The sequence below is a fragment of the Anolis carolinensis genome, chromosome 3 (assembly GCF_035594765.1).
Source record: "Anolis carolinensis isolate JA03-04 chromosome 3, rAnoCar3.1.pri, whole genome shotgun sequence".
Taxonomy (NCBI): domain Eukaryota; kingdom Metazoa; phylum Chordata; class Lepidosauria; order Squamata; family Dactyloidae; genus Anolis; species Anolis carolinensis.
In genome coordinates, this window is record NC_085843.1 from 279,832,322 (window position 1) to 279,858,447 (window position 26,126).

The 26,126-nt window shown below is 40.1% G+C and overlaps 1 protein-coding gene across 8 annotated transcripts in view; it reads right to left on the minus strand.

Annotated features, from left to right (window-relative positions):
- The window catches only part of LOC100565127 (cytochrome P450 2J6), a 56,680-nt gene that overhangs the window by 15,403 nt on the left and 15,151 nt on the right, over nt 1-26,126 (minus strand). For 3 of the 8 annotated variants that reach the window (XM_062976861.1, XM_062976860.1, XM_003224349.4), the window contains 5 exons: nt 25,771-25,947; nt 24,799-24,940; nt 20,393-20,577; nt 17,958-18,099; nt 12,912-13,125 (listed from right to left, as the gene is read on the minus strand). In XM_062976861.1, coding sequence (XP_062832931.1) covers nt 12,938-13,125; nt 17,958-18,099; nt 20,393-20,577; nt 24,799-24,940; nt 25,771-25,947 — 834 coding nt within the window. In that variant the 3' untranslated portion in view covers nt 12,912-12,937. Of the gene's footprint in view, nt 1-471; nt 622-3,207; nt 3,371-5,709; nt 13,126-17,957; nt 18,100-20,392; nt 20,578-24,798; nt 24,941-25,770; nt 25,948-26,126 lie in introns of those variants that run through there. The other 5 variants (XM_062976865.1, XM_008116251.3, XM_062976864.1 and 2 more) reach the window with 4 other exon arrangements.

The following is a 26,126-nucleotide window of genomic DNA, read 5'->3' on the forward strand; positions in this document are numbered from 1 at the left end:
ACTATTGCATTACAAATTAATTGAAATATGTACAATTCATCTCCAGAACAGACCATACAATGGCCCATCAAAATAGAACGGCTGAAGAAAAATATAAAAGGCTGTTTCCCTGAATCAAGAGCAAACACCCTGTTGCTGCTTTGGGTTAAGCAACATGATGCAGTTTTACATTTTGTTGTACTGTACAGTGTGGTGGTGAGAACACTTGAAGCACTAAAAGAGAGTCTTCTATACAACAATGAGACTTCTTCCCAAGCAGAACACCTTCTTTTAGTTGTTCTGAATGCTGAATTTGTAGTAACCCAAGAAAGCTTTGTAACTAAAACAGAAATTTTATTTAAGTCTATATAAAAATATAGAATGAATAATATAATTTAAATTATTTTGTGTAATGGATCTACGCTTCATGATTCACTAAAAAAAATGTTTCAACCCCTCTCGAATCTTTTTTCTGGCTACAGGCCTGCATACCTTTTTCACGTGCAAATATCTCTACAAGCTGCTGGGCTTCTGCTTCTATTTGGCTTTCCATGTTTTTTTTCCCCAATCCCAGTTTCCGCAGCGAATGTAGCCCAAACCGTCTCTGCTGCTTCCATGTGTGACCATTTGAAAGTGCAACACCTGCAGGCATCAAAATGTAATTATTAGGTACAAAATTCATACAAAATAATTAAGCTCCTAGTCTAAACAAGGCAATCTTTACTACAGAATAGGCAAATGTGTCCATACATTGGATACATTGGTATTGGATTTCAATACCAACAGTGTCCTTTGCTGACTCGATACAGAACCAGTCTCTGCTTATTACGATGGTGAAACACAAGGAGGAGTCACTGTCAGTATGGTGTAATGTTCTGAGTGTTGGAAGAGGACTACAGAAGACCAGGTTTTGAATCCTTGCTTGGCTTTTGGGATACACTGAGTGACCATGGGCAAGTCACATTCTCTTAGCCTCAGAGAAAGGCAAAGATAAAAACCTTCTGAACAAATTTTTCAAAGACAACCCTATGGTAGAATTATCTTAAGGTTGCTCTAATTTGGAAGTGGTTTCAAGGCAAACAACAACACTAAGGTTACTAATGCTATTATGTGCTTCATAAACTACTGAAAAGGCCCTCCTCACCCATCTCAAAGGTTACTTCTACATTGTAAAATTAATGCAGTTTGATACCACTTTAAGTGGCATGGCTAAATGCTATGGAATCCCAGGATTTGTAATTTGATGAGGGATTCACACTTTTTGGCAGATAAGGTGAAATACCATGTAAAACTACTGCTCCATTGGCTCCACTGCATGGAGCTATAGCAGTTAAAGTGGTATCAAACTGCATTAATTCTACAGTGTAGAGGCATAATAAATAAATAAATCTTTATTTATAAACAGCCCTATCTCCTCAAGGGACTCAGGGTAGTTTCCAGTACAACATAAAAAACATTAAAAACCATACAGCAAGTACAACATAATACACATAAACATAAGTGCATAAGAGATACAGTCAATTAACAAAGACTTAAAACCTCATGACGAAAACTCCATCAACTAAGCGAGATACAGTGACCAGGATTCAACATCGGAGTGGCCTACTATAAGGTGCTAGGGGTGTCAGATGCCACAGTACTGAGTGGACAAGGAAGTGGGTAAAGTGCTAAGCAAAAGCATCCAAAGACTCGCTGCTGAATCAGACCACTTTCTCCATGAAGAAGCCTTAGCCATCTTAATTTGAGTACTGAGACGTCAGATGGTCCCAGATATCCTTACAATTCATATGGTGATAAAAAGGTATACTCTGTCGTGAGTGATAAAGATTATGGCAGCTTGAGAGAAAATTTGTATTACATTTATACCACCAAAATGACAAGCATTAGATACAGTAGAGTCTCACTTATCCAACATAAATTGGCCAGCAGAATGTTGGATAAGCGAATATGTTGGATAATAAGGAGGCATTAAGGAAAAGCCTATTAAACATCAAATTAGATTATGATTTTACAAATGAAGCACCAAAACATCATGTTAGACAACAAATTTGGCAGAAAAAGTAGTTCAATACGCAGTAATGCTATGTAGAAATTACTGTATTTATGAATTTAGCACCAAAATATCACGATATATTGAAAACATTGACTACAAAAATGCGTTGGATAATCGTTGGATAAGTGAGTGTTGGATAAGTGAGACTCTACTGTATATGGCTCCTTCCTCTGGCTGTTTTTAATGATTCCTTTTCAATCTACCTTAAATGGGATTAGTTATTTGTCTTATCATTTTTATCAATGCAATTACTTTTAGGTATTTATTCCCTAGAGGTTTAATAAATAATTATGATGATACACTTTTATTCCGCTTTATCCCCCCGGAGAGACTCAGAGCGGATTACAGCATACACATATAAGGCAAATATTCAATGCCTTTACACAGTGAACAACAACAACATACCATACACAGATAAGGTTAAAGTTCTTCCCTTTTTATCTCCGGCTTCTGGCGGCAATGCTCAACTCTGGCCATGGGGAGGTGCTCTTTGTTGTTCATAGACCTCTCTGATCGTGTTGTCTGCACGGGGCGCCCTTCTTACCTTGCCGCCGAGATGGTACCTATTGATCTACTCTCTCATTGCATGCTTTCAAACTACTAGGTTGGCAGAAGCTAGGACTAACAGTGGGAGCTCACCCCAACTTGCGACTTCGAACTGCCAACCCTCTGGTCAGCAGGTTTCCTGCAGCTAGCAGTTTAACCCGCTGCTCTATGATCTTAAGATTTTTATTACCTTAAATATAAACTAGCATTGAGAAGGTGCTTGGTTAGATTTCTGGGACTGTCTAATGATATGTTAACATACGGAAATTAAAGTTTATTGGGATTTGTGGTTTGGTGAGGTTAGAGATTTTATGAAACTCACCAAACCACACATTCCATGATTCCACAGCAATGAGCCATGGCAGTTAAAGTGGTGTCAAACTGCATTATTTCTACAGTGTAGAAGGAGGCAATTTATCAACACACAATTGGTTGATAAAGACTTAAAATAGTGCATAACTACTAAAATAATGTATAAATATTAAAATAAATATAGCATCCCTACTTTGCGGATTTTCACTTATTGCGGGTGGTCCTGGAACCGAACCCTCGCGACCGGAACACTGTAATCCTCCCTCCTTGTCTATTTTCCCTAAACAAAGGTCTCCTGCATCCTTTTCATGACTTACCCATTTCTCGTCCTATTACTCTAAAGAAAGGAGTCAGTGGCCTGTCGGATAATTCTTCCAAGTGGTTGACCAGTCCTTCTTTGACGGCATGGAATCCAGACAATACCACTACAGGTAAATTTGCCATCCATAGGGTATAAATGTTTCCGTATTGTTTTGCCAGCTGCCATTGGGTACAAAATAGGAGAAAGAAATGTTTCACTAGATGGGTATTGAGTATTCATGCCAAGTTTTGTTCCAGATCCACCATTGTTTGAGTCCGCAATATTCTCTGGATGGATGTAGGTGAACTACAACTCCAAAACTCAAAGTCAATGCCCACCAGACCCTTCCAGTATTTTCCGTTTGTCATAGGAGTTCTGTGTGCCAATTTTGGTTCAAGCCCATCATTGGTGGAGTTCAGAATGCTCTTTGATTGTAGGTGAAATAAAAATCCCAGCAACTCCAACTCCCAAATGACAAAATCAACCCACCCAATCCCACCAGTATTCAAATTTGGGCATATCAGGAATTTGTGCCAAATTTGGTCTAGTGAATGAAAATACATCCTGCATATCAGACATTTACATTATTATTTATAGTACAGTACAGTACAGTAGAGTCTCACTTATCCAACATAAACGGGCCAGCAGAACGTTGGATAAGCGAATATGTTGGATAACAAGGAGAGATTAAGGAGAAACCTATTAAACTTCAAATTAGGTTATGATTTTACAAAAACATCATGTTATACAACAAATTCAACAGAAAAAGTAGTTCAATAGGTAGTAATGCTACATAGTAATTACTAGACATGTCCAAAAAATCGTTTTGAATCGTATATCGGAATTATTTCGGATTGTTCTCGCTTTTTGATACGCATTCCGAGACATTGTCTCACAGCGCAACCGGCAATGTAATTCGAACCATTTTTGGCCCATTCTCTAATTGTCTCTTAATGTTTCGTTAAATTTTTTTCCCCAATTTTTTAAAAAATATATATTTTAAAAAATATTTTTAAAGGTTTTTTTTTGTTTCTGCAACCTACCTAGAATGGGAGCTTAGCGCAGCCTAACATGGCTGCCGCTCCCCGGCCAATCAGAAACTTCCACGATGGACGCAAAGATGGGGGCTAGGGTTGATGAGGATAGCTCAAGAAATGAGGGTGGGAGAGCCCTGTAAAAGTCCCCCCCCAGGTTCCTTTTTTTTTGTGATTGCGCATGCGCGTCCGCCATTTTAGAAACATTTAGAATCATTATGAATTTTCAGAAATATCCGAAATTTTTGGGTGAAAAAATCGGAAATACTTTCTATATCGAAGCGCCAGCACCCCCTACTTTAGAAACGAGAATTGAAACATTTTTTTCATTGATCGGACATGTCTAGTAATTACTGTATTTATGAATTTAGCACCGAAAAATCATGATGTATTGAAAACATTGACTACAAAAAGGCGTTGGATAATCCAGAATGTTGGATAAGTGAGTGTTGGATAAGTGAGACTCTACTGTATTTATATTCCGCCCTTCTCACCCCTAAGGGGACTCAGGGCAGATCACATTGTACATATTCAATGCCATATAAAAATAGAACAGAGACAGAGACAGACGCAGAGGCAATTTAAACCTTCTCCAGCTTCCAGCTCCTGAGGGGATGCTTTATTCCGGCCACAGGGGGAGCAGCTGCTTCATCATCCACTATGACATCTTGATGGTTTCTTCCTCATTCCAAATGGCAGCTGGACGACTTTTTATGGTGTCGTAAATTAGTTAAATTTGCCTCCCTGCAAAGTGGTACCTAAATTGTGTTGTCGAAGGCTTTCATGGCCGGGATCACAGGGTTGTTGTATGTCTTTCGGGCTGTGTGGCCATGTTCCAGAAGCATTCTCTCCTGACGTTTCGCCCACATCTATGGCAGGCATCCTCAGAGGTTGTGAGGTATGGAGAAAACTCCATACCTCACAACCTCTGAGGATGCCTGCCATAGATGTGGGCGAAACGTCAGGAGAGAATGCTTCTGGAACATGGCCACACAGCCCGAAAGACATACAACAACCCTGGTACCTAAATTTCTACTTGATAGATGCAACTATCTTTCGGTTGCTTAGGTCAACAACAAGCAGGGACTATTTTTTTTTATTGTCGGGTGCTCACTCCAACACAGGCTGTCCTCGAACTCATGACCTCTTGATCAGAGTGATTTATTGCAGCTGGCTACTTAACCAGCTCTGCCACAGCCCGCCTCCCAATTCATAACAGCAGCAAAATTATAGTTATGAAGTAGCAATGAAAATAATTTTATGGTTGGGGGTCACCACAACATGAGGAACTATATTAAGTGGTCGTGGCATTAGAAAGGTTGAGAACCACTGTACTAGAGGGTCACACTCAAGGTTGTTGTTATTTTTTAACATACAACATATTTGCACACAGACAACAAAGAGAGATAATAAGGCACCATTGTCTTCGCTAAATATCTTACACAGCTTAATATGCTAATGGTGAATTCTTGAGAAAGAAGTACCTTTATCAGAGTATCTTCACGATATCCAAACCCAGTTCTCCATAGGCTTCCAATGAAAGGAAGTGGAAGAGGCCCAGGGGGGAAAGTTCGGAGTGATCGTTGTTGTCTCCAAAAGTACAGGATCAGAAGGATCACCAGGAGAGGAGTCAAATATACCCACACTCCCTCCATTCTCTAGACTTCTCTTTCTCTTTGACTCTTTTCAACCTGCGATGGGTGAAGCTGAAAGAAGAAGGTTAGATGCTCTTTCTCCAACGTCCTTTTGCTTTTGTCAGTGCTGGCCCCACTCCTCCCTCTCTTTTCAACTCACACCTCAAACATTAAAAACAATAAGTGGTTCATGTTTAATGCCACATCCAAATCGTCTTAACAATTTGCCCTCTGGCATCTGCCATAGGAACACATAGCAGTTTTCAACATGTTTATTTCTTTTGCATCAGGTATTGCATAAACTAATTATGAGAAAAGAAGTCAAGGAATTCAACCTACTTTTGGCGCTAGAATGGGATCTGTTTTGCACACAGATGTCACAAAGAGATAATAAGGTGCCGTTGTCTTTGCTAAAGTGATTACTTGGGTTAATATGCTACTGGCTAATTCTTGAGAAAGAAGTACCTTTCACAAAGTATCATCACAATATCCAAACACAATTCGCCATAGGCTTCTAATAAAAGGAGGTGAAAAAGGCCCGGGGGGGGGGGGTGCCGTTTCCATCTCCGAAAGTACAGGATCAGAACAATCAAATATACTCACACTCCCTCTATTCTCCAGACTTCTCTTTCTGCGATGGGAGAGGTTGAAAGAAAGAGGTTAGATGCCCTTCCGCCAATTTCTTTTTGCCTTCCTCAGTGTTGGTTCCACTTCTCCCTCTCTTTCCTGCTCACATTGAATATATTTCAGATATTTGAAAACAACAACAAGCAACAAAACAGCCTTTCAAATTAGGTGAAAGAAAGTCAAATACTTCAGCGTCATTTTGTGGCTAGCATGGGATCGGTTTTGTAGCAAAGTACAGTCAGCCTTCCACATTGGCTAAGGTTATAGACTCTCCACTAAAGTTCCATTTGGCGGGAAGCCTTAGTATTGAACATTTGTGTTGTTAAAGTGCGAAGTATGGAACCCTGCGCAGATGGTCAGTCAATGTGACATAAGCAACGTGCAGTCATTGAATTCTTGACAGCAGAAGGTGTCACCCCAAAGGAGGTTCATCAGAGAATGCAAGCAAGTAAGTTTAAAGATTTGAGATGGGAACATCTGACTTGCGTGGCAAACAAAGAGTTGGACATCCTGTGACAGCAACCACCAAGTTTCGCAAGCAAAAGGTTTATTCAGGATTATCGTCGTATCACTCCGAGAGAAATTTCAAGCATAATTGGCATTTCACAAGAACGTGTGGGTCACATTATTGCTTTGCTTGGCTATCGGAAGATCTGTGCTTGGTGGGTACTCAGGATGCTGACGCCTGAAATGACACCACACAGACTTGAAATTTGCCAGGAACTCCTCTCACATTATGAGAATGAAGGTGACGCCTTTCTCCATTCAATTGTGACAGGAGACGAAATGTGGGTACACCATTATGACCCGGAGAAGAAGCATCAGTCTATGGAATATCAACACAAAGACTAGCCCCAGAGAAAGAAATTCAAGACACAGCCCTCAGCTGGAAAAATCATGGCAACAGTGTTCTGGGATGCAGATGGTGTTATCTATGTTGATTTCCTTGAATATGGAACAACAATAAATTCAGAGCGTTACATCACAATGCTACGAACTTTGAAACGATGGCTAACAAGGGTCTGAAAGGAAAAGGGAAATGTTTTCCTGCAGCATGCTTCTGATGAAGACGTTGAGAGAACTGTGAGACGCTGGTTGCGGAAACAGAGTGTCGACTTCTTCTGTGGCGGCTTCAGAAAACTTGTTCATCGTTGGTAGAAATGTATCCAATTGTCTGGTGACTATGTAGAAAAGTGAATAGTGATAGTTAAAGAGCACATTCTAAGGATTATTTCTGCGTTTGATTTATTAAAATATTCCCATCCAAACCCAAGTAACGAAGGTGGAGGCATTACTTTTCATTCAACCCTCGTACATCTCTGGGAATCTTCAGGTCCGCTCTTTTAAGTACCAGAATGTACATGAAAAGCAGAAGACTGTCCAAGGAATCTGTTGTCTCACTGTGGCAACAGACCTAACAATAAAAGAAGGGTAAGGAGAGTGCATAAAAGTTACATATATCTGCCTATGATGCTGAAGATACAGGGAAGATACTAAGCTGATGTTCTCAGGAAAGAACTCTGAGAAAGGAACTAAGATGCAGAGGAGATAGAAATGCACAGATTTATTTGCAAATAGAGCTGTGAGTGGCCATCATGAAAAGGAGTGGCATCCCGACTGAGATTTCACATAGGGTATTTATAATATTCTTGCAGGTACAATTCATTTCACAAACATCCTTGTTCTCATGCCCCCTCCTTCTTTCATCTTGTTTCATCCTGACATTTATCAAAACAACAAACAACAAATGTCCATCTATCAAAATCAAACCGAAAGAAAACACCATCTCTGACCCTCACATCTTGGATGGTTGTTTCTAAGGTTTTATTGCCCTGCCTGCCTGTGTGAGTTCCTGGGCTTGACATTCCCAGACCTTTGATTGATGGGCTTGTTCATTGCTGGCCATTTGGTGGTGTCCATGGCAAACATTTCTTACTGACCTCTTCTAACTCTTAAGAAGACTATTTATTTAATCAAACTATTTTTAATACCATTGCAATTTATGAATCAGATTGAATCAAATTAAATCAGGCCCCTTGTGTCCCTTCACTGCCACAATAAAAACGAATTGAATTGCTTATATATACGTTTTTAAGGTTTTTATAATGTGTTTTAATAATGTTATTAATAGATCTGTTTATATTGTTTTGTTTTTATGATTGCATTTTGGGCATTAAATTTTGCCAATTTTTGTAAGCCGCACTGAGTCCCCTCGGGTGAGAAGGGCGGGGTATAAATGTTGTAAATAAATAATTAAATAAATGTTTGATGTAAAATCAAGCCTTGTTTCAGTATTTTTCAGAATGCTGTTAAACTATGAACTTGGATAAACCTGTACATAGTTGGCTTGAATCCCGTGGTATCAAACAAATCACCAAAGCATTAGGCCTCATTAATTCAACCCAAAGAATTTTATATGTGTGTGTGTAAGTTTTGAAATAATAAACTTGTTTTAGCACATTATATTATTTAGTATGCTTTAGCTTATTTAAATTGTATCACTATTTAAAAGCAATTTGTAAGCCACCATGAGACAAGGGGTGGGGTGTAGAAGGAGGAGGAGGACCAGAGGGAGGAGAAAATGTTGTTGTTGTCATCTTACATAGCTTACTTAAGCAATTGTCACCTTAGCTTTTGCTGTGGTTGTGTAACAGTTATATGCAGTTCAAGATTATGCAAATTCCTTTTCACATGATATTGTAATTGCCTTTTGCTCTGTATCTCTTTCTGCCCTTTAGACTAGAACTCCAACAGGGCCTTAATCCTACAAAGAGTAGAGTCATAATTCTGCAGAGCTAGAAACTTCACTGGAATTTGGCTTGCGTTGTTCCGATGAACCTGTGGGCACAACCACTGGAGTGATGCACTCCCAGGAGTGGCCGCAGGGGAGGTTCCAGACTAAGCACAATCCGAAGACCCAAGGACCTCAATGGCGGAGCAGGCGGAGGATAACATGGTACATGTTACAACGGCTGTGAAGGCGGAAGAAGGCTGCAACAGACTGAGAAGCCACTCTTCGTTGTGTTAACCACACCACTGCTGGGACCTCACTCTGTGAAGACTGTGTGTTGACCAGCCGTGCACCGACCTCTACACATTTAAAAAAAATCACACACAGGCGTCTTCCAAGAAAAATAAAAACAAACCTACAAAAGTCCCATGGCGATCAGCGAGTGGCGACGGGGGCAGGACTGTGAAATCTGGAAGCCCCTAGTCACAGACTGGCACATGGGCAGTGGATATGGACTCAGTCGTTCTACCTCAAAGACCAAGGCAGTTGAGTAGTCCGGCAGCTGTATCCATGACTGAGCAGCCCTTTTTAGGATCCGCTCTGCTCACCCCACATGGAGAAAGGGCAAGAAAAGGTGCCCTAAACATAGTCTGCCTCTCTTATCCCTGAGTGGACTGTTGTGTCCAGTGGGGTCACCACTCTGCGGCCAAAAAAGAGAAATGAACTTTGGAACATGGAACGTACGGACACTGTTGGATAACACTGACAGCGAACGCCCCGAACGCAGGACTGCTATCATTGCAAGGGAGCTGGGACGCTTTAAGATTGACATAGCAGCCCTTCAGGAGACCCGGAGAGCAGGAGAGGGACAGCTGAAGGAAGAAAAGGGAGGCTACACCTTCTTCTGGAAGGGACTGCCTGAAGAAGAGCGAATAATACAAGGAGTTGGCTTTGCTATCAGAAATGACCTGGTGAAGCACCTGACTGAAGCACCCACTGGCATCAACGAACAACTTTCAACCCTCCGAATTAACCTTGCCAAAAACCAACAGGCAACCATCATATGCGCCTATGCACCAACTCTAGATGCTGACGAAGACATCAAGGAAAAATTTTATTGTCAGCTGGACACCATCCTATCGGAGATACCTAAGGAGGAAAAAATCATCCTCCTGGGGGACTTTAATGCCAGAGTCAGACGGGACTCTGATCTGGGCCAGGGAACATAGGAAAAGACGGGATCGGAAACAGCTCTTGCTTCTCACCAAATGTGGAGAGCACAACCTTGTCATCACCAACATGGTCTTCCGCAAGAAAAACAAGCTCAAGACATCATGGAAGCACCCCCGGTCAAGCATTGACACCTCTTGGACTATGTAATTACACGTGCCAGAGACCGCCGCGACGTGCTTCTCACAAGAGCCATGACAGCTTCCGATGACTGCTGGACGGACCACAGGTTAATCCGATCCACGATGGCTATTAAGATCGCCCCCAAATGCAGACTCCAAGAAAGAAAAATAAGGCATAAAATGAACATCCAAGCCCTTCAGGATTTGACACAGTGAATCGCAATGCTCTCTGGACCATCCTCCAAAAAATCGGGTGCCCTGACAAATTTGTGAACATTTATTATAGAACTCCAATATGCCGATGACAATGTAATCTGTGCGCATTCAGAAGAAGACCTACAAGCCACTCTAAACACCTTTGCAGAAGCATACGAGAAGCTCGGCCTCTCACTGAACATCGAGAAAACCAAAGTGCTCTTCCAACAGGCACCAGCTAATCCCTCTGCAATGCCAGGAATACAGCTTAATGGTGTAACATTAGAAAATGTTGACAGTTTCCGCTACCTTAGCAGCCACCTCTCCACTATGAAGGATCAGACCATTTCCCCAAAATAGGGACTCAAAATCTACATGTAACAAATTAAATCGAAACAGATCCATAAAGCCGAAACATTCTATGATGAAATAAAAATAGTACTTACTTACTACTTACTTAGGTGATCCCTTGTAGGCCGAGGATGATGGACTTCCGTCTCTATTGTCTTGGGGGGGGGGGTGTTCGTAAGTGGTTGAAGAGACCTATTCTTGATCTGCATGTTCTCCCGCAGTGAGGACATCAGTTTCCAGGTGGAAAGCAGTCCCAGTCAGGGTTGGCTTGATGGGCCTTCCTCTTGGCACGTTTCTCCCTTAAGCCCTCCATTCATGCCTCTTCAAACTCCTCAGCACTGCTGGTCACAGCTGACCTCCAATTAGAGCGCTCAAGGGCCAGGGCTTCCCAGTTCTTATTGTCTATGCCACAGATTTTAAGGTTGGCTTTAAGACCATCTTTAAATCTCTTTTCCTGCCCACCAACATTCCGTTTCCCATTCTTGAGTTCGGAGTAGAGGAGCTGCTTTGGGAGACGGTGATCGGGCATTCGGACAACGTGGCCAGTCCAGCGGAGTTGATGGCGTAGGAGCATCGCTTCAATGCTGGTGGTCTTTGCTTCTTCCAGCACACTGACATTTGTCCGCCTGTCTTCCCAAGAGATCTGCAGGATTTTCCTGAGGCAACGCTGATGGAAACGCTCCAGGAGTTTGGTGTGACGCCTGTAGACAGTCCACGTTTCGCAGGCGTAGAGCAGGGTTGGGAGGACAATGGCTTTGTAAACAAGCACCTTGGTATCTCTACGGATGTCCCGGTCTTCAAACACTCTCTGCTTCATTCTGAAAAATGCTGCACTCACAGAGCTCAGGCGGTGTTGTATTTCAATGTCAATGTTGACCTTTGTAAAATCATAATGTCATTTGATGTTTAATAGACCTTTCCTTTATCCCTCCTTATTATACAACATTTTCTCTTATCCAACATTCTGCTGGCCTGTTTATTTTGGATAAGTGAGACTCTACTGTACACCTTTGGTAGTACCCATTGTGTTTCTAATTTTGACTGTAAATCACCATATAAATAAATTTACATAGCATGACAATAGGCAACAGCAATTTATTTAACAATAATATATGTCATATAAGGATGAATATTTATAGTCCCCATTGATTTCTGAAACACTCTACTCTGCACTATACACTATGCATCTCAAGATTCTCATTAAGCTCATCAAGAAGATGAAGAGTTTGGTCTCCAGCTACTTTCCCTAAAGAAACCTGAGGCTCTGATTTTTTAAAGTTGCTTGGAAGAGACAAATAAAAATGAAAGTGTCACCTATCCAAGGAATCGGCTCCAGGATTTAGCCCAAATTTTAAAGACTGTGCCCTAGGTGCTGAAGCTCCTTGACTTCTCTGAAGTAATGCTTTCCAAACTTTGGTCCTTCAAGTGTTTCAATTTGCAAACGCTTTAACATACAGCAATAAATAAGCACATGATATATGTTACACTCTGCGCTATACATCTCTGTACAGACCTTTCTTACAAGTGGAAGATCAATACCTTCAATAAGCTCACAGTTTGGACTCTAGCTACTTTTCCCAAAGAAACCTGAAAAATTGTAAAAAGTTGTTTGGAAGAGATGAACAATGTGAAAGTGTCGCCTATCCAGTGAATGCACTCCAGGTTTTAGCCCAAATTTTCAAGAAGCTGCTCTGGGTGCTGAAACTACTTGGCTTCTCTAAACCAGTGGCTTCCAAACTTTGGTCCTCCATGTGTTTGGGATTCACTTTCCAGAAGCTTTAAAATACAGCCATATATAAACCAATATATTTTCTTTATTTTATTAGGGGCTATGGCGAGGAACAGCACACACTTTATATGGATGGGGTGGTGTTGTTAATCCTATTATAGGGGTTTGATTGAGTTTTTTGACTCCTTCTGGCAGTTGAAAGTGGAAAGCCCTTAGCAGGTTGGTCAAGAAGAGGAAGTACTCCATTCTCGCCAGTTGCTCTCCCAAACACACCCGGGCACCTGAAGAGGAAATAAAGAAAGTGAGTATATATCTCAGACAGCATATAGTTGTGGTTCTGGGACTAGAATATTAATGGGAACTTATAGTCCATTCTTTTTGTCACAGTGCTCTTCTATGTTGGACAAAGCTTTTGAGACTTTGTTGGAGTTACTCTTGTACCTGTTAGAATACAGTATGTATATATGTGTGTGTGTGTATGTATGTATGTGTGTGTGTGTGTGTGTGTGTGTGTGTGTATACACACACACACACACACACACACACACACACACATACGCTCGCACACACACACACACAAGGTCCTTTCCATCCCAGTCTATTGCTTGAGATATTCCAAGAGTAATTGTGACTTTTTGTCTGCTTGTCCTGAATTCAAATATTCATGGCTACCTCTTTCCTATTCAAGGAGTTTGTTTCTTTCTTTCCTTCTTTCCTTCTTTCCTTCCTTCCTTCCTTTCCTTCTTCCTTTCCTTTCCTTTCCTTCTTTCTTTCCTTCCTTCTTTCTTTCCTTCTTTGTTTCCTTCTTTCCTTCTTTCTTTCCTTCTTTCTTTCCTTCTTTCTTTCCTTCTTTCTTTCCTTCTCTCTCTCTCCCTCCCTCCCTCTCTCCCTCCCCACCATTTATACAGGAGATTAGTTCAACAGTAAAACTGGGACTTTTTTTTACTAATCTTAAATATTTTCCCTTGTGAAATGAGAATGACAAGAATATACAGTATGATGGGAAGATGATAAAACATTTATCAGAGGAAGAAATTTTAAAGGTGTTTAACAGATTTTATAGTCAAGTATATAAGAAGGAAGAAATTGATCCAATTAAAATTTCTCAATATCTAGGGGAACAAAACTTGCAAAAAAATTACAGATGCACAGAGAGACTCTTTAAATATGGAAATCACAGACAATGAAATTAGGGAAGCCATCAAGACAATGAAAGCCAATAAGGCACGTGGACCCAACGGTTTCACCGTAAACCTTCTACAGAGTACTACAGGATCCAAAAGGTGAAACAAAAGGTATATGATGTTTGATAAAAATAACTTTCCAGATGGGGCACAAGTCCATTGTGTGAAACAGAAGATTATGCATGACAGGTGTATCCATCATCTTCCCAGAGCGATGGGTCATGCACATGTAGAGGTGCTCAGAAAGACTTTAGAAATATGCACAGATTTTGGGTGTGAGAAATGTGAAAATTTGTTAGACTGTGCAGTTTGTTCAGAGATGGGAATTAAATCAAATGAGCATCCTAAAAGATCTGGAATTAAGGCCCAGGAAATGTTTGAAATGGTCCATCTACATGTGACAGAATCTAATGTAAAAAGCCAGGGAGGTTCTCAATTTTGTTTACTGTTAGTTGATAGACACACAAGATTTGGTTTTGTATACTTCCTTAAGGATTTGAAGGAAGCTGTTGTAAAGGTGTCTAATTGGATAGACATGGTTCAAAGGGTCTATGAACAGCATGTAGGTCAAATAGTTTTTGACAAAGGAATTAATGTGTGTAATGAAGAGATGAAGACAATGTTGAGTGAAAGGAATATAGGATTGAAAAATGTAAAATCATATAAGCCAAATGAAGAAGGCGTGGCTCAAAATAGGATGAATGAGTGTTTGATTAGAGATTCCAAAAGCTCAACTAAGAATTGGCCAGAGTGTTCACACACAAGTAATTATATTTTAAACAGGTTATGGGATGAGGAATTGGATGACAACCCATTTCGGAGAATGTACAAAAGATCTCCAAATCTAAAACACCTAAGAATTTATGGCCAGTATGCCCAGGTACAAGTTCCTGCCAAGCAGAGGAAAAAGGGAGAGCCTAAGTGGAGGAGAATGCAATTCTTAGGCTACTACCAAGACAAGCTTAAATTCCACAGTGGTCCTGGGAGGCTTATTTTCTCAAAGAGGGCGTACTTTGAGAGGGATGAAGGCTGGGACAGGTTGCATTTGAACAAAGAGATGTTGTTTCATAACAATTCCACCAAGGAAGCAGAGGTACAGAAAGCTTCAAGTGGAGGGGGTTCTGTTGTTGAAAAGGATATGCAACGAACCATTAAGGAGGAAATGGTTACTCCAGTGAAACACGGGGAAGTACAGACTCCCCAGAAGAGTCAGAAGAGAGGGGGTAAATGGAAAAAATCACCTAAGCTTGAGAGTGAGGAGCAGGTGACAGATAAGAGTGAGGATATATCTCTTCTCGAGACCGAGATTGAATCAGATGATCAGTGGTCTCCAACATGTCAATTGGCACATGTGTTGCCAAAGCGCGAGAAATGCAAAAAGAGTGTGCCTGTTTATTAGTCTGAACGGAAATTGAAATATGTATATATGTTCAGAGAGAGTTAAAATCATTTTTGTGAATAATTGTGATGGAAAAGTATGATTATGAGATTAATTTGGTTTTAAGAAATTGGATTTTAAGAGAAATTGAAATCCATGGTTAAGCCAGCAGTGAGTTGGAATATAGCCTGGCAGTATCAAATGAATCTATGTGGCACAATGAATCAAGTTTTCAGAGGTTGGGAAAACTATTGATTAATGAAGTGAAGAATCAGTGTATTGTGTTATGGTTCTAGCATCGATTGTGTTAATAAAGATGCAAGAAAAGTGTTGATATATTGTGATCAAAGCAATTTACATGTGATTGAAAAAGACTGTATGTATACATGTATTATCCTGTGGAAGTTCTAGAAAGATTGATCAAATGTGTAGAGTGTTAAAGTATGTAGAGAATTGATTTGAACATTTCGGAGGGGAATTGTCAGGGTATTGTGTATTGTGAAATGTTAAAATCAATCTGGGTTATTAGAAATGCCTTATGTGTTAGTTTTTCGGCAAGGCATTTCAGCAGTTATGGAGTTAATGAGAGTCTGCTATGATTGATGTATCACAGGACCAATGGGGTCAAGTTTGTTTTGACCGGGACTTTCTTTCTTGTTCCTGTGGAATGCAGAGGAGTTTCCGTGAGCAGAAGAGCAGTGTGCTGTGTGTGCATGAGTTGCTTCGGCAAGCACTCATGGAGAGAAGGACTGATTTGCTCTGTTTGTATATAGACATGTAAATAAAGATATATTGCCGTTGGATTTCCAACCGAACCCTCGTCTGCTGGAGTGTGTTTGTCCAGTGCTGTTTTTCCACACCGGGAGACAGTCTGGAGAAGGAGGTGAAGACCGGGATGGTGAATTTTTGGATTTCACTCTGCTACCCATCATCCCCTGACAGAAATAACCCCCCCCCCCCCCATTTAAAGAAAGTAATGAACCTAGTACTACAAAATAAAGAAATTCCAGAATCCTGGATTCCCGCACACATAGTAACTATCCCAAAAGAAAATGTGGACACGACAGATGTACAAAATTACCAATCCATATCCCTCTGAAATACCGATTACAAAATTTCCACAACTATCCTAGCAAACAGATTTAAAAATTTTAAATTTTATAATTCATGGTTTAATAGAGTCTAATTAGAGTTTTAATTGATGTGGTACTGTTTTATTGTTTATTAATGGCTTTGTTTTATTGAATGTATTTTGGGCAATGTAATTTGCCAACTGTTGTAAGCCGCCCTGAGTCCCTCCGGGTGAGAAGGGCGGGGTAAAAATGATGTAAATAAATAATAATCTTGCTGTTCTGACTTAGTCAAGCAACAAAATAATTGTTAAAGCTCCTACCAAAATCTTGTTGAGATGAACACAGGGTACAACCCTACCCCAACCCTATCCCCAAGAATAGTTTGTCACAGGAACATAAAATCCAAGTCCTTCCCTAGGAGGAACGGACAGATCTTATGTTTTGCTTCAACAACATACCCAAGTGTTGTTAAATTTTGGTCTGAACTAAAATGAGCACTCACGCTAGGGATGGGGAGATTGTTTTACTTTCTCCAATACAGAATACTGTGATCAAAAACTGAAATTAAATTCTCAGCTATCCCTAGCCTACACACACTGCAATCCTTCTCACATACACAAAGGCAAGTGTCCAACAGATGAATCTCCCTGCCACAATTTCTCATTGCCACTTAGTGTTCTCTGCACATCCTATGTGTAAAATTTACATCACTAACATGTTATATCCTCTTCTGCTTCTTGGAATCCTTTCTCTACCTGTGGCTGCTGAAGACCTCCCAAACACACATTTGCCATAAGTTTGGCTTCTTGTCAACCTAGTCGAGGAGTTTCTGATACAGGTCAGCGTAAATTACCATGTCTGTATCCATTGTCTCTGTTCTTTTTTAAACTTCTGGGTAGCCCTCCGGTGACATATGGAAACCACATTAATTCTACAATGCAGATGCATCCAAAGTTACCTCTCCTGACCTGACCATACACTCTTACTTGATGTAAATATTATTCTCATCCATTCTCCAAATGCCAGCAGAATAAAACTGGTAATAGAGTTGGGATAAGGGGAAAGTAATTGTGGCAGTGGTGTCTCAGTCATAACCCAGTAGCAACCATGAATATGAAACAGTTATTTGCATTTATTCATTTGGATTCACAATCCCTACTTAGTCATAATTTTAACTCCCTCCTCATTGACCTACTTTACCAAGCATCAACTGTGTGGGGAGAAGTAGGTTCATTCTGTAGGAGAATTGTGTTTCCACGAGGATTTGACAGAGGGAATTGGATGAGTAGATGTCCCTTCATTAAGTTAACTCATTGTTTATGGTAATATCCATTGTAAAACTTATTGAGTTATCTTTTTATTGGGGGTATTTACTGAATTTTGTTTGAAAGATGACAACTTAACTAACTAAGATAGTACACATAGGATTTCGGCTGTGGTTTCTCAACATTTCTACAAGTTTGAACTTCTACTGTTACCTGCACCAAATGGCAGAAATTCTTCTCTAGCCACAAAATTCCCCTCCTTGTCCAAGAAATGATTCGGATTGAACTCTTCAGGAGTCTCCCATTGCTCAGGATCAAGAAGAACAGAGCGTACATTTGGTATAATAATGGTCCCCTGAAAGAAAAAGAAAGGGATTGGCACCCACAGAGACACACATGAGCACACTTCTCTTGGAAATGCAAATTCAGTGGGAATGAGCTGTGTGTGTACATCAATACTCACAAAGTCAGATGCTGGTCTAGCTAACTACCATCCTGCTTCTGAATATCAGCGCTGGGAGATAAAATCAGTTCCACAAATGTGAGCTTATAGCCCCTTTGGTTAATGAGGAATGGGGACCCTTTGGGTACATTTACACTGTAAAATTAATTCATCCTGGCACCACTTGAACTTCCATGGCTCAATACTATGAAATAATTTACACTGTATGCTAATTTTAATAAATAAATTTCCCTCTCAGCATACTGTTTTAATAGCATACCATGAAGGCATTTCTTTGCCCTTTGACCTCCCTCTTATTTGCTATTCTGAGACTTCTACGCAACCCCTGAAATTCCAAACGACTAGCCCGATCTAAAGACGCGGCCTCATCATCGCTTTCAAGGCCACAGAGCTCGTTAGTGTTATCAGGCTGGGAGCTACTCTCCCTTTCTGCTTCTTGCACCTGAAAACCATCATCAGTAACAACATCATTCCCTCCCATGGAAAAGCCTCCCTGCTCCTCATCTCCCACAGCAGGGACATCCTGCACCTGAATCCCATAATTCCCATCAGAGTCATCTTGAAACTCATCCTGAACCTGAATCCCATCATCTTGAAACTGCATCCCAAAATCCTCATCAGAGTCACACAAAGGCTGAGTCACAACAAAGGCATTGTAAAATCACAACTCCCAGGATTCCATAGTATTGCTCAATAGAAGCTCAAATGGTGTCAAACTCTATAACAATAATATTATAATAATATACTTTATTTATATTCTACTCTGTCTCCTCGAGGCGACTCAGAGCAGATTACAGGTACATATATGGCAAACATTCAATGCTGTTATACAATTGACAAAGATAGACAGTACATAAACAGAGGCAAGGCTTCCCTCTTTCCATCTCCTGCATTTGGCTGTGCTCGACCTGGCCATGGGGAGGTGCTGTTGTTTCATTTTTCCACCCCAAAGAGCCTGTCATTCCTAGTCGGATTTTACCGGCATGCTTCCAGAAGTGCCTTTTAACTCCCTGCCAAAGCAGTGCTTATTTATCTACTTACATTGTTATTTTTGAACTGCTAGGTAGGCAGAAGCTGGAGCTGACATTGGGAGCTCACCTTAACCACGGCTCGAACTGCCAACCTTCCAGTCAGCAAGATCTTCTGTAGCTGGCAGTTTAACCCACTGTGCTAGTTTTCAAAGGCAGCCCCACATAGAGAGAGTTGCAGTAGTCTAGATGAGATGTGATTAAGGCATGGACTACTATGGCCAAGTCTGGCGTCTCAAGATTTCAGCGCAGCTGGCACACAAGTTTTAACTGTGCAAAGGCGCTCCTGGCCACCACTGACACCTGAGGTTCCAGGGTCAGCGATTAATCCAGGATCACCCCCAGACTGCAAACCTGCATTTTCAGGGAGAGTGTGGCCCCATCCAACACAGGCTGTGTCAGGGTGGTGTGGATGATGGGATAGGGAGTTGAATCTATCATCCGTCACCCTGACTGATTTGGTGAGTCAGTTCTCTCCATCTGCTCACCCGAAGGACCACCTGATGCAGCAGCAAAAGTGGCACCAACAAAACTACAGCTTAGTTGTTAATTACTGCTGATCCCAGCAGGTCTAATTGCTTTATTATATAAGATATATACAAGATATATATAATTACTCAGAGCCATAACTCTCCGGACACATGGCGCGTCTTCTCCGCTTGGCTTGGCTGTTATCTCTACAAACCTGGCACCTCCCGCATCCTGATTTCATGAGTTCCGGCCAGACAATTCAAACAGGAACCCTGACCTATTGGTCCTGTGGACAATCAATCAAGCAGGCTTGTGCTTAACCCTTGTGCTGCTGGAATGCTTTGCCGGAAACACACAGTTGCAAACACCCAACAGCTTAACTTGATATAACATTTCAATCTAACAACAGAAATACACTAGCAGGCTGTAACCCTATACCCTGTTCTGTCTTACCACTAACCAGGAGTACCTCTGTCTTGCCTGGATTTAATCTCAATTTGCTAGCCCTCATCCAGTCCATTACTGATGACAGGCACCGGTTTAGGGCCAGGATGGCATTCTTGGCATTGGGGGGAAAGGAATTATGAAGATGTGTGAACACATTTCTCAAAAAGTCATCCAGTGGAAGATATATATGGGATATATCTTAGGACATGTTCAAGTGCAGCCATGACAACATTCTGTACCTTGGGAATGTGAAAGCCTCTCAGGTTCATGTCTTTGGTTGATTGTCTTGGGAACCCAACTAACAAGATATACTTTGAACGCTGGATCTCATGAAACACAGCATTCGTATAAGGAAGTTTCTTTAGGTCTTGATAGCAGATGGAGGAAGAAACCAAAACATCTTCTATCTCCTTGTAGACTTTATCTGGGGAAAATTGTAGAAATGGATGGAAGTTTCATTTTGAATAGTACATTTTGTTTCAAAAAAAAACTTTGAGAAACCATTGGTGATATTTTGACCCAATGATATATATATATATATATATATATATATATATATATATATATATATATATATGCAACACACGTTAATGACACTCAGTCACAGTCAGTTTGCTACATTTCCATCAAACCTTTCCTCCAACTACTTCAAAGTCAGGCTCACGCCTCAGTGGGAATATGAATTTGGTTCATCCTAATCCCAGTACCATGTTCTAATCCAGAATGGAGAAAGTATAGTCTTTTAGGTACATAAAGCCCACAATTTTTAAAAAAAATTGGTTCCAAGCACACCCAAGCCATCCACAAAGACTCTGGATTTCTAATTACACTATCTTATTATTATGTATTTATTCAGTTAGTAAATATTTCAGTTGTACAAGATATCTTTAAAACATGGTTGTTTCTTAGGCTGCATCTACATTATAAAATGTTTGATACCACTTTAGCTGCCATGACTCCATGCTATAGGATCCTGGAATTTGTAGTTTTGTGAGACAACAACACTCTTTGGCAGAAAAATGTTCAACTGTTTCTATAGGGAACTTACATATGTATAAGTCACCAATTGAATTGCTGGTTTTGTCTTTGTTGGAAGATGTTAGCTGGCCCTGATTGTTTACTGTCTGGCCCTGATTGTTTCCCCTGTTTTCAGAGTGCTGCTCTTTATTTACTGTCCTGATTCTAGAGTTTTTTTAAAAAAATACTGGTAGCCAGATTTTGTTCATTTTCATGGTTAAACAATTAGCTCTTTTCACTGCCCAGTTTTCACAGTCATACATAGAAATGAGATATATGATGGGGTTGTTGTGTGTTTTCCGGGCTGTATAGCTGTGTTCCAGAAGTATTCTCTCCTGACATTTCGCCCACATCTATGGCAGGCATCCTCAGAGGTTGTGAGGTCTGTTGGAAACTAGGCAAGGGGTGTTTATATATCTGTGGAAGGTTCAGGGAAGGATAAAAAAAACTCTTGTCTGCTTGAGGCAGGTGTGAATGTTGCAATTGGCCACTTTGATTAGCATTGAAAGGCCTTGCAGCTTCAAGGCCTGGCTGATTCCTGCTTGGAGGAATGCTTTGTTGGGAGGTGTTAACTGGCCCTGATTGTTTCCTGTCTGGAATTCCCCTGTTTTCAGAGTTTTGTTCTTTATTTGCTATCCTGATTCTAGAGTTTTTTAATAGTGGTAGCCAGATTTTGTTAATTTTCATGGTTAAACAATTAGCTCTTTTCACTGCCCAGTTCTCACAGTCATATATAGAAATGAGAAATATGATGGGGTTGTTGTGTGTTTTTCGGGCTGTATGGCCATGTCCCAGAAGTATTCTCTCATACTTCTGGAACATGGCAATACAGCCCGAAAAACACACAACAACCCTGTGATTCCAGCCATGAAAGCCTTCGACAACACACAGAAATATGATGGTGTAAACAATCCTAGCTTTATTATTTAATGATATCTCTACACTTCACAATCATGTGTAGTTCCTTCTCAGCTGCTCTTCCAAATCCTAGTTTTGCCTTGACTGCAGTCTCCAGTCTGATCAATGACTGAGCCAAGGTCAGGAAAATCTTAAAGTAATTCAAGCTCTTCATAATTTGCTTTAAAGTTAGGTAAATCATCTATGGTTAAAGTGGTCTTTATAGTGACAGTTCAGTGAAGCATGCCAGGTCAGCCCCTTCATCTTGGAGGAGATAATAGAATCTATGATATGTGTTTTCTTTTTCACCTACCTGGTATCACTTAAGAGCAAGGTGAGGTTTTGTGGGTGGTCTGCCTCCCTCTCCAAGTTCCCTGGGCTGGCAAGGTGAGACAGGTATTAAACCCCTTTCTCTCATTCCTCTATAATGACAATATGACTCTGCCATCCCCATATCTCCCTCCACCCTGTATGGCTTATATTGCCACCCCAGGTTCTGTAGACATCATATTAAAAACAGACAGGGAGAAACAGACAATTAAGACCATTCAAAAATTAATTAAAGGCTGTGATACAAATAAAGCACGACCAGTAAAGTCTTATTGCAGTCAATTCCTGTAAGCCTATTAGAACTCCGGGAGTTGTAGTATTGTAAGGCCTTTAAGCTTCCCTGACAAAAATAGTTGGTGCTTCACCAAATCAGAAATCCCATAATTTCATTGCCCTGAGGCATGGTAGTTAAAGTGGGGTCAAATTGCTTTAAATCTGCAGTGTAGATTCCCATCCTAATCTCTTTAGGAAGGGAATTGCAAAGCCTGTGAGCAGCCATGAAGGAGGCTCTCTATCTTGGAAAGACAGTAGGACTGAAATTAGGCCTCTTAGAAAGTGAGTGTGATTTGTATTAGACCAGAAACTATGGTTAATGTAGTGAAATGTTAACTCATTGTTTCAATGTATATGTGTGTGCCTCGGCAAGCAATCCAGTAGAAATGGTTAATTGCACAGAGTAAAGATTTACTGGATAGAGTGACAGAAATGCAGCTTTCATTTGTGCGTATGTAGAAGACATACGTCACTGAGTACGGAATTTGGGAGGTGCTAGTTTACAGATAAGCTTCGGTCATTATGTTGCCATTAATCCTGCTGTTGGAGAGACATGTGTGCAAGCAGCTCCAGCTGCTCTTTGTGTATATAGCTGTAAATAAAAGATAATTACCACCAGGATCGGCAGACAGCTATGTGTGTTTATTTGTTTGTGCTTCTATGCAAATGCTGAGTTGCCAAACGGAGGGGAGAATTGAGATGGAAGGCTGTAAGTGTCTCAATTTAATCGCCTCACATCCATCATCACCAACAGAAACTATTAGACGACAAGCTGAATATGATTCTTCCCAGAAATGTAACATATTCTTCGAGAGATATTACATCTTAACAGCATTACAATTCACACAGTAAGGGTAAAAAAGGAGGAGTTGCTCCCATTGCACATACCGTGTTTCCCCGAAAATAAGTCAGGGTCTTATATTAATTTTTGCTCCCAAAGATGCACTAAGTCTTATTTTCAGGGGATGTCTTATTTTTCCATGAAGAAGAGCTCACATTTATTGTTGAACAACAAAATGAACATTTATTATATACTGTAAAGTAGTTGTCATCACAAACCAGCATAACCAGACAAACTATGAATCCTATCAAGAATTTCTTGTTACTACCATTATTTACATGTACAACAATCTATGGTACCTCTTGCAATTTAGGTTTCACAAGGTTTCCACGCTGATTTCTCTATATTCTAGTTTCAATGTAGTCATGAATGATGAATAATATAATATACTATAATAATAATATGATAATATAATAATATTATAATGATATACAATATATTAATGAGATAATATAATAATAGGATATAATAATAACAGAATATGATAATAATATGGTATTAATAGGATAATATAATAATGGGATATAATAACAGAATAGCATAATAATATAATAATAGGATAATATAATAGAATAATAGAATGGAATAGAATGATATAAAATATATTAATAGCATAATATAAAATGGAATATAATAATAACAGAATAATAATATAATAATATGAAAATATAATAGAATAATAATAGAATAATAATATAATGATATAATAATAATAATAGAAAAATATAATGATATAAAATATATTAATAGGATAATATAATAATGGGATATAATAATAGTAACAGAATATGATGATAATAATTAGGTAATAGAATAATAGTATAAAATAATAAGTTTCATGGCATAGGATAGGAATAAGGATGAGAGGAGAATCCCTATGCGTCCTGTACCTTTAAGAAGCAGAAGGAGCAGGACAAGTGGAAAGCCCTCTTCCTTCCTTCCCTCCCACCCTCCCTTGCCCTGGCTCCAGGAGCCAATCAGAAGCCTTGGGGGCGAAGGGAGCATGGCAAGGACAGAGCCTTCTCTCGGAAGGAAGAAATGGCAGCGCAGCAGCAGCCACGGAGGCTCGGGGACAGGCAAGGCAAGGCCAGCAAGCACTTTCTCTCCCTCCCTCCCTCCGGTGTGTATGAATGAGTGCTGCTTCTGCCCTGCAGCCATGTTTCCCAATGGAACTCTGCTGCAGCCTTAGTTGCTAGGTCTTACTTTCAGGAGAGGCCTTATATTTGGCAATCCCCCCAAACCCCTGCTAGGTCTTATTTTAGGGGAAACACGGTAGATCTCTCTTACCCTGTATATCTGGATAATTTGCCAAAAGGAGGATTGCCCATTTCAAGACAGTGGCAGTTGTTTCTGTTCCAGTAATAAATAAGTCTTGAATATACTGAGCCAGGTTTTCTTCATCATACGTAGAGTCAGGATCGTTCTTGCTCTGAAAATAAACACAAAAAGGTGATATTTTAATTTTTAATGAATTAAAGGCATGCCTTCATAGCTTTCTTTACTTCTGTAGCCACACATTGTTTTAGCAGAAAATCTGGATATTTTTAGACTTTGGGACGCTTTGGATTTCAAATTTCCAGACAAGAAATGCTCAATTTGTAATAGAATGAATGGACAGCACTCTCAGATTCCCCCCAGATTAGAAATAATATTCTCTGAAAGTCCCAAGTTTTGGTTTCTGCACAAATCAATTTCATTTTAAAGACCCACATGACATTTTCTGCAACTTGAAATGTTTCTGGGGCTTCCTGGCGTTAGCAACAATTTTTCATTCTTACTCTCTAGATCAGTTTAAATTAACCCATGATTTCCTGTTGTGATTCTACATTATCAGAATTAGCTGAGATAATTGGTAGCTATTGCTTTTAGGACACACTCTATATAAATTCTGAATAATAAAGTGGAAATTATTTAAAAAAATCAATTTCTGAAATGTCTCATTCTAGATGTGACATATGAGCACCAAGATAGGGAGGAGAAATAACGTAAGGGGCAGGAATAAGGATATTTCAAAAAAAGGATTTGGATATGCAGGTAAAAATCTAAACAAGAAAAATGGGAAACTCTCAGGGCCCTTCCACACAGCCATATAACCTGGAATATCAATGCAGATAATCCACAATATGTGCTTTGAACTGGGTTATCTGAGTCCACACTGCCATATAATCCAGTTCAATGTGGATTTTATACAATTGTGTGGAAGGGGCCTTAGACACTCCCCCCCCCTCCTTTCTGGAAAATCCCTGATACAAAGCTTACTCTCTCCATTTGAAGTAGATAGAAATCAATGAAGTCCTGTGGGTCATGGCAGGAGTTGTCCTCCTTGTGTTTCTCTATTTTCGTCTTTGCTAATGAAAAGATCATCTTTGAGGCATAAAATGCCTTCCTGTGAAGTCCGGGAATATTTTTCATAAGCCATGGCATTACTTCATAAAGCTATAGGGAAGACAAAAGTGGGATCCAGCCTGTATGTTCAACCTGTAGTATAAATCTAGAAAAATGTAGTTACACAGGGGGTTGCACTGTGCTGCCCTTCCATTGAATACCAATGCTGCACAACCAATTGTTTCTCTTATCAATATGCCTACAATCCATAATGCACAATGATGTTTCTC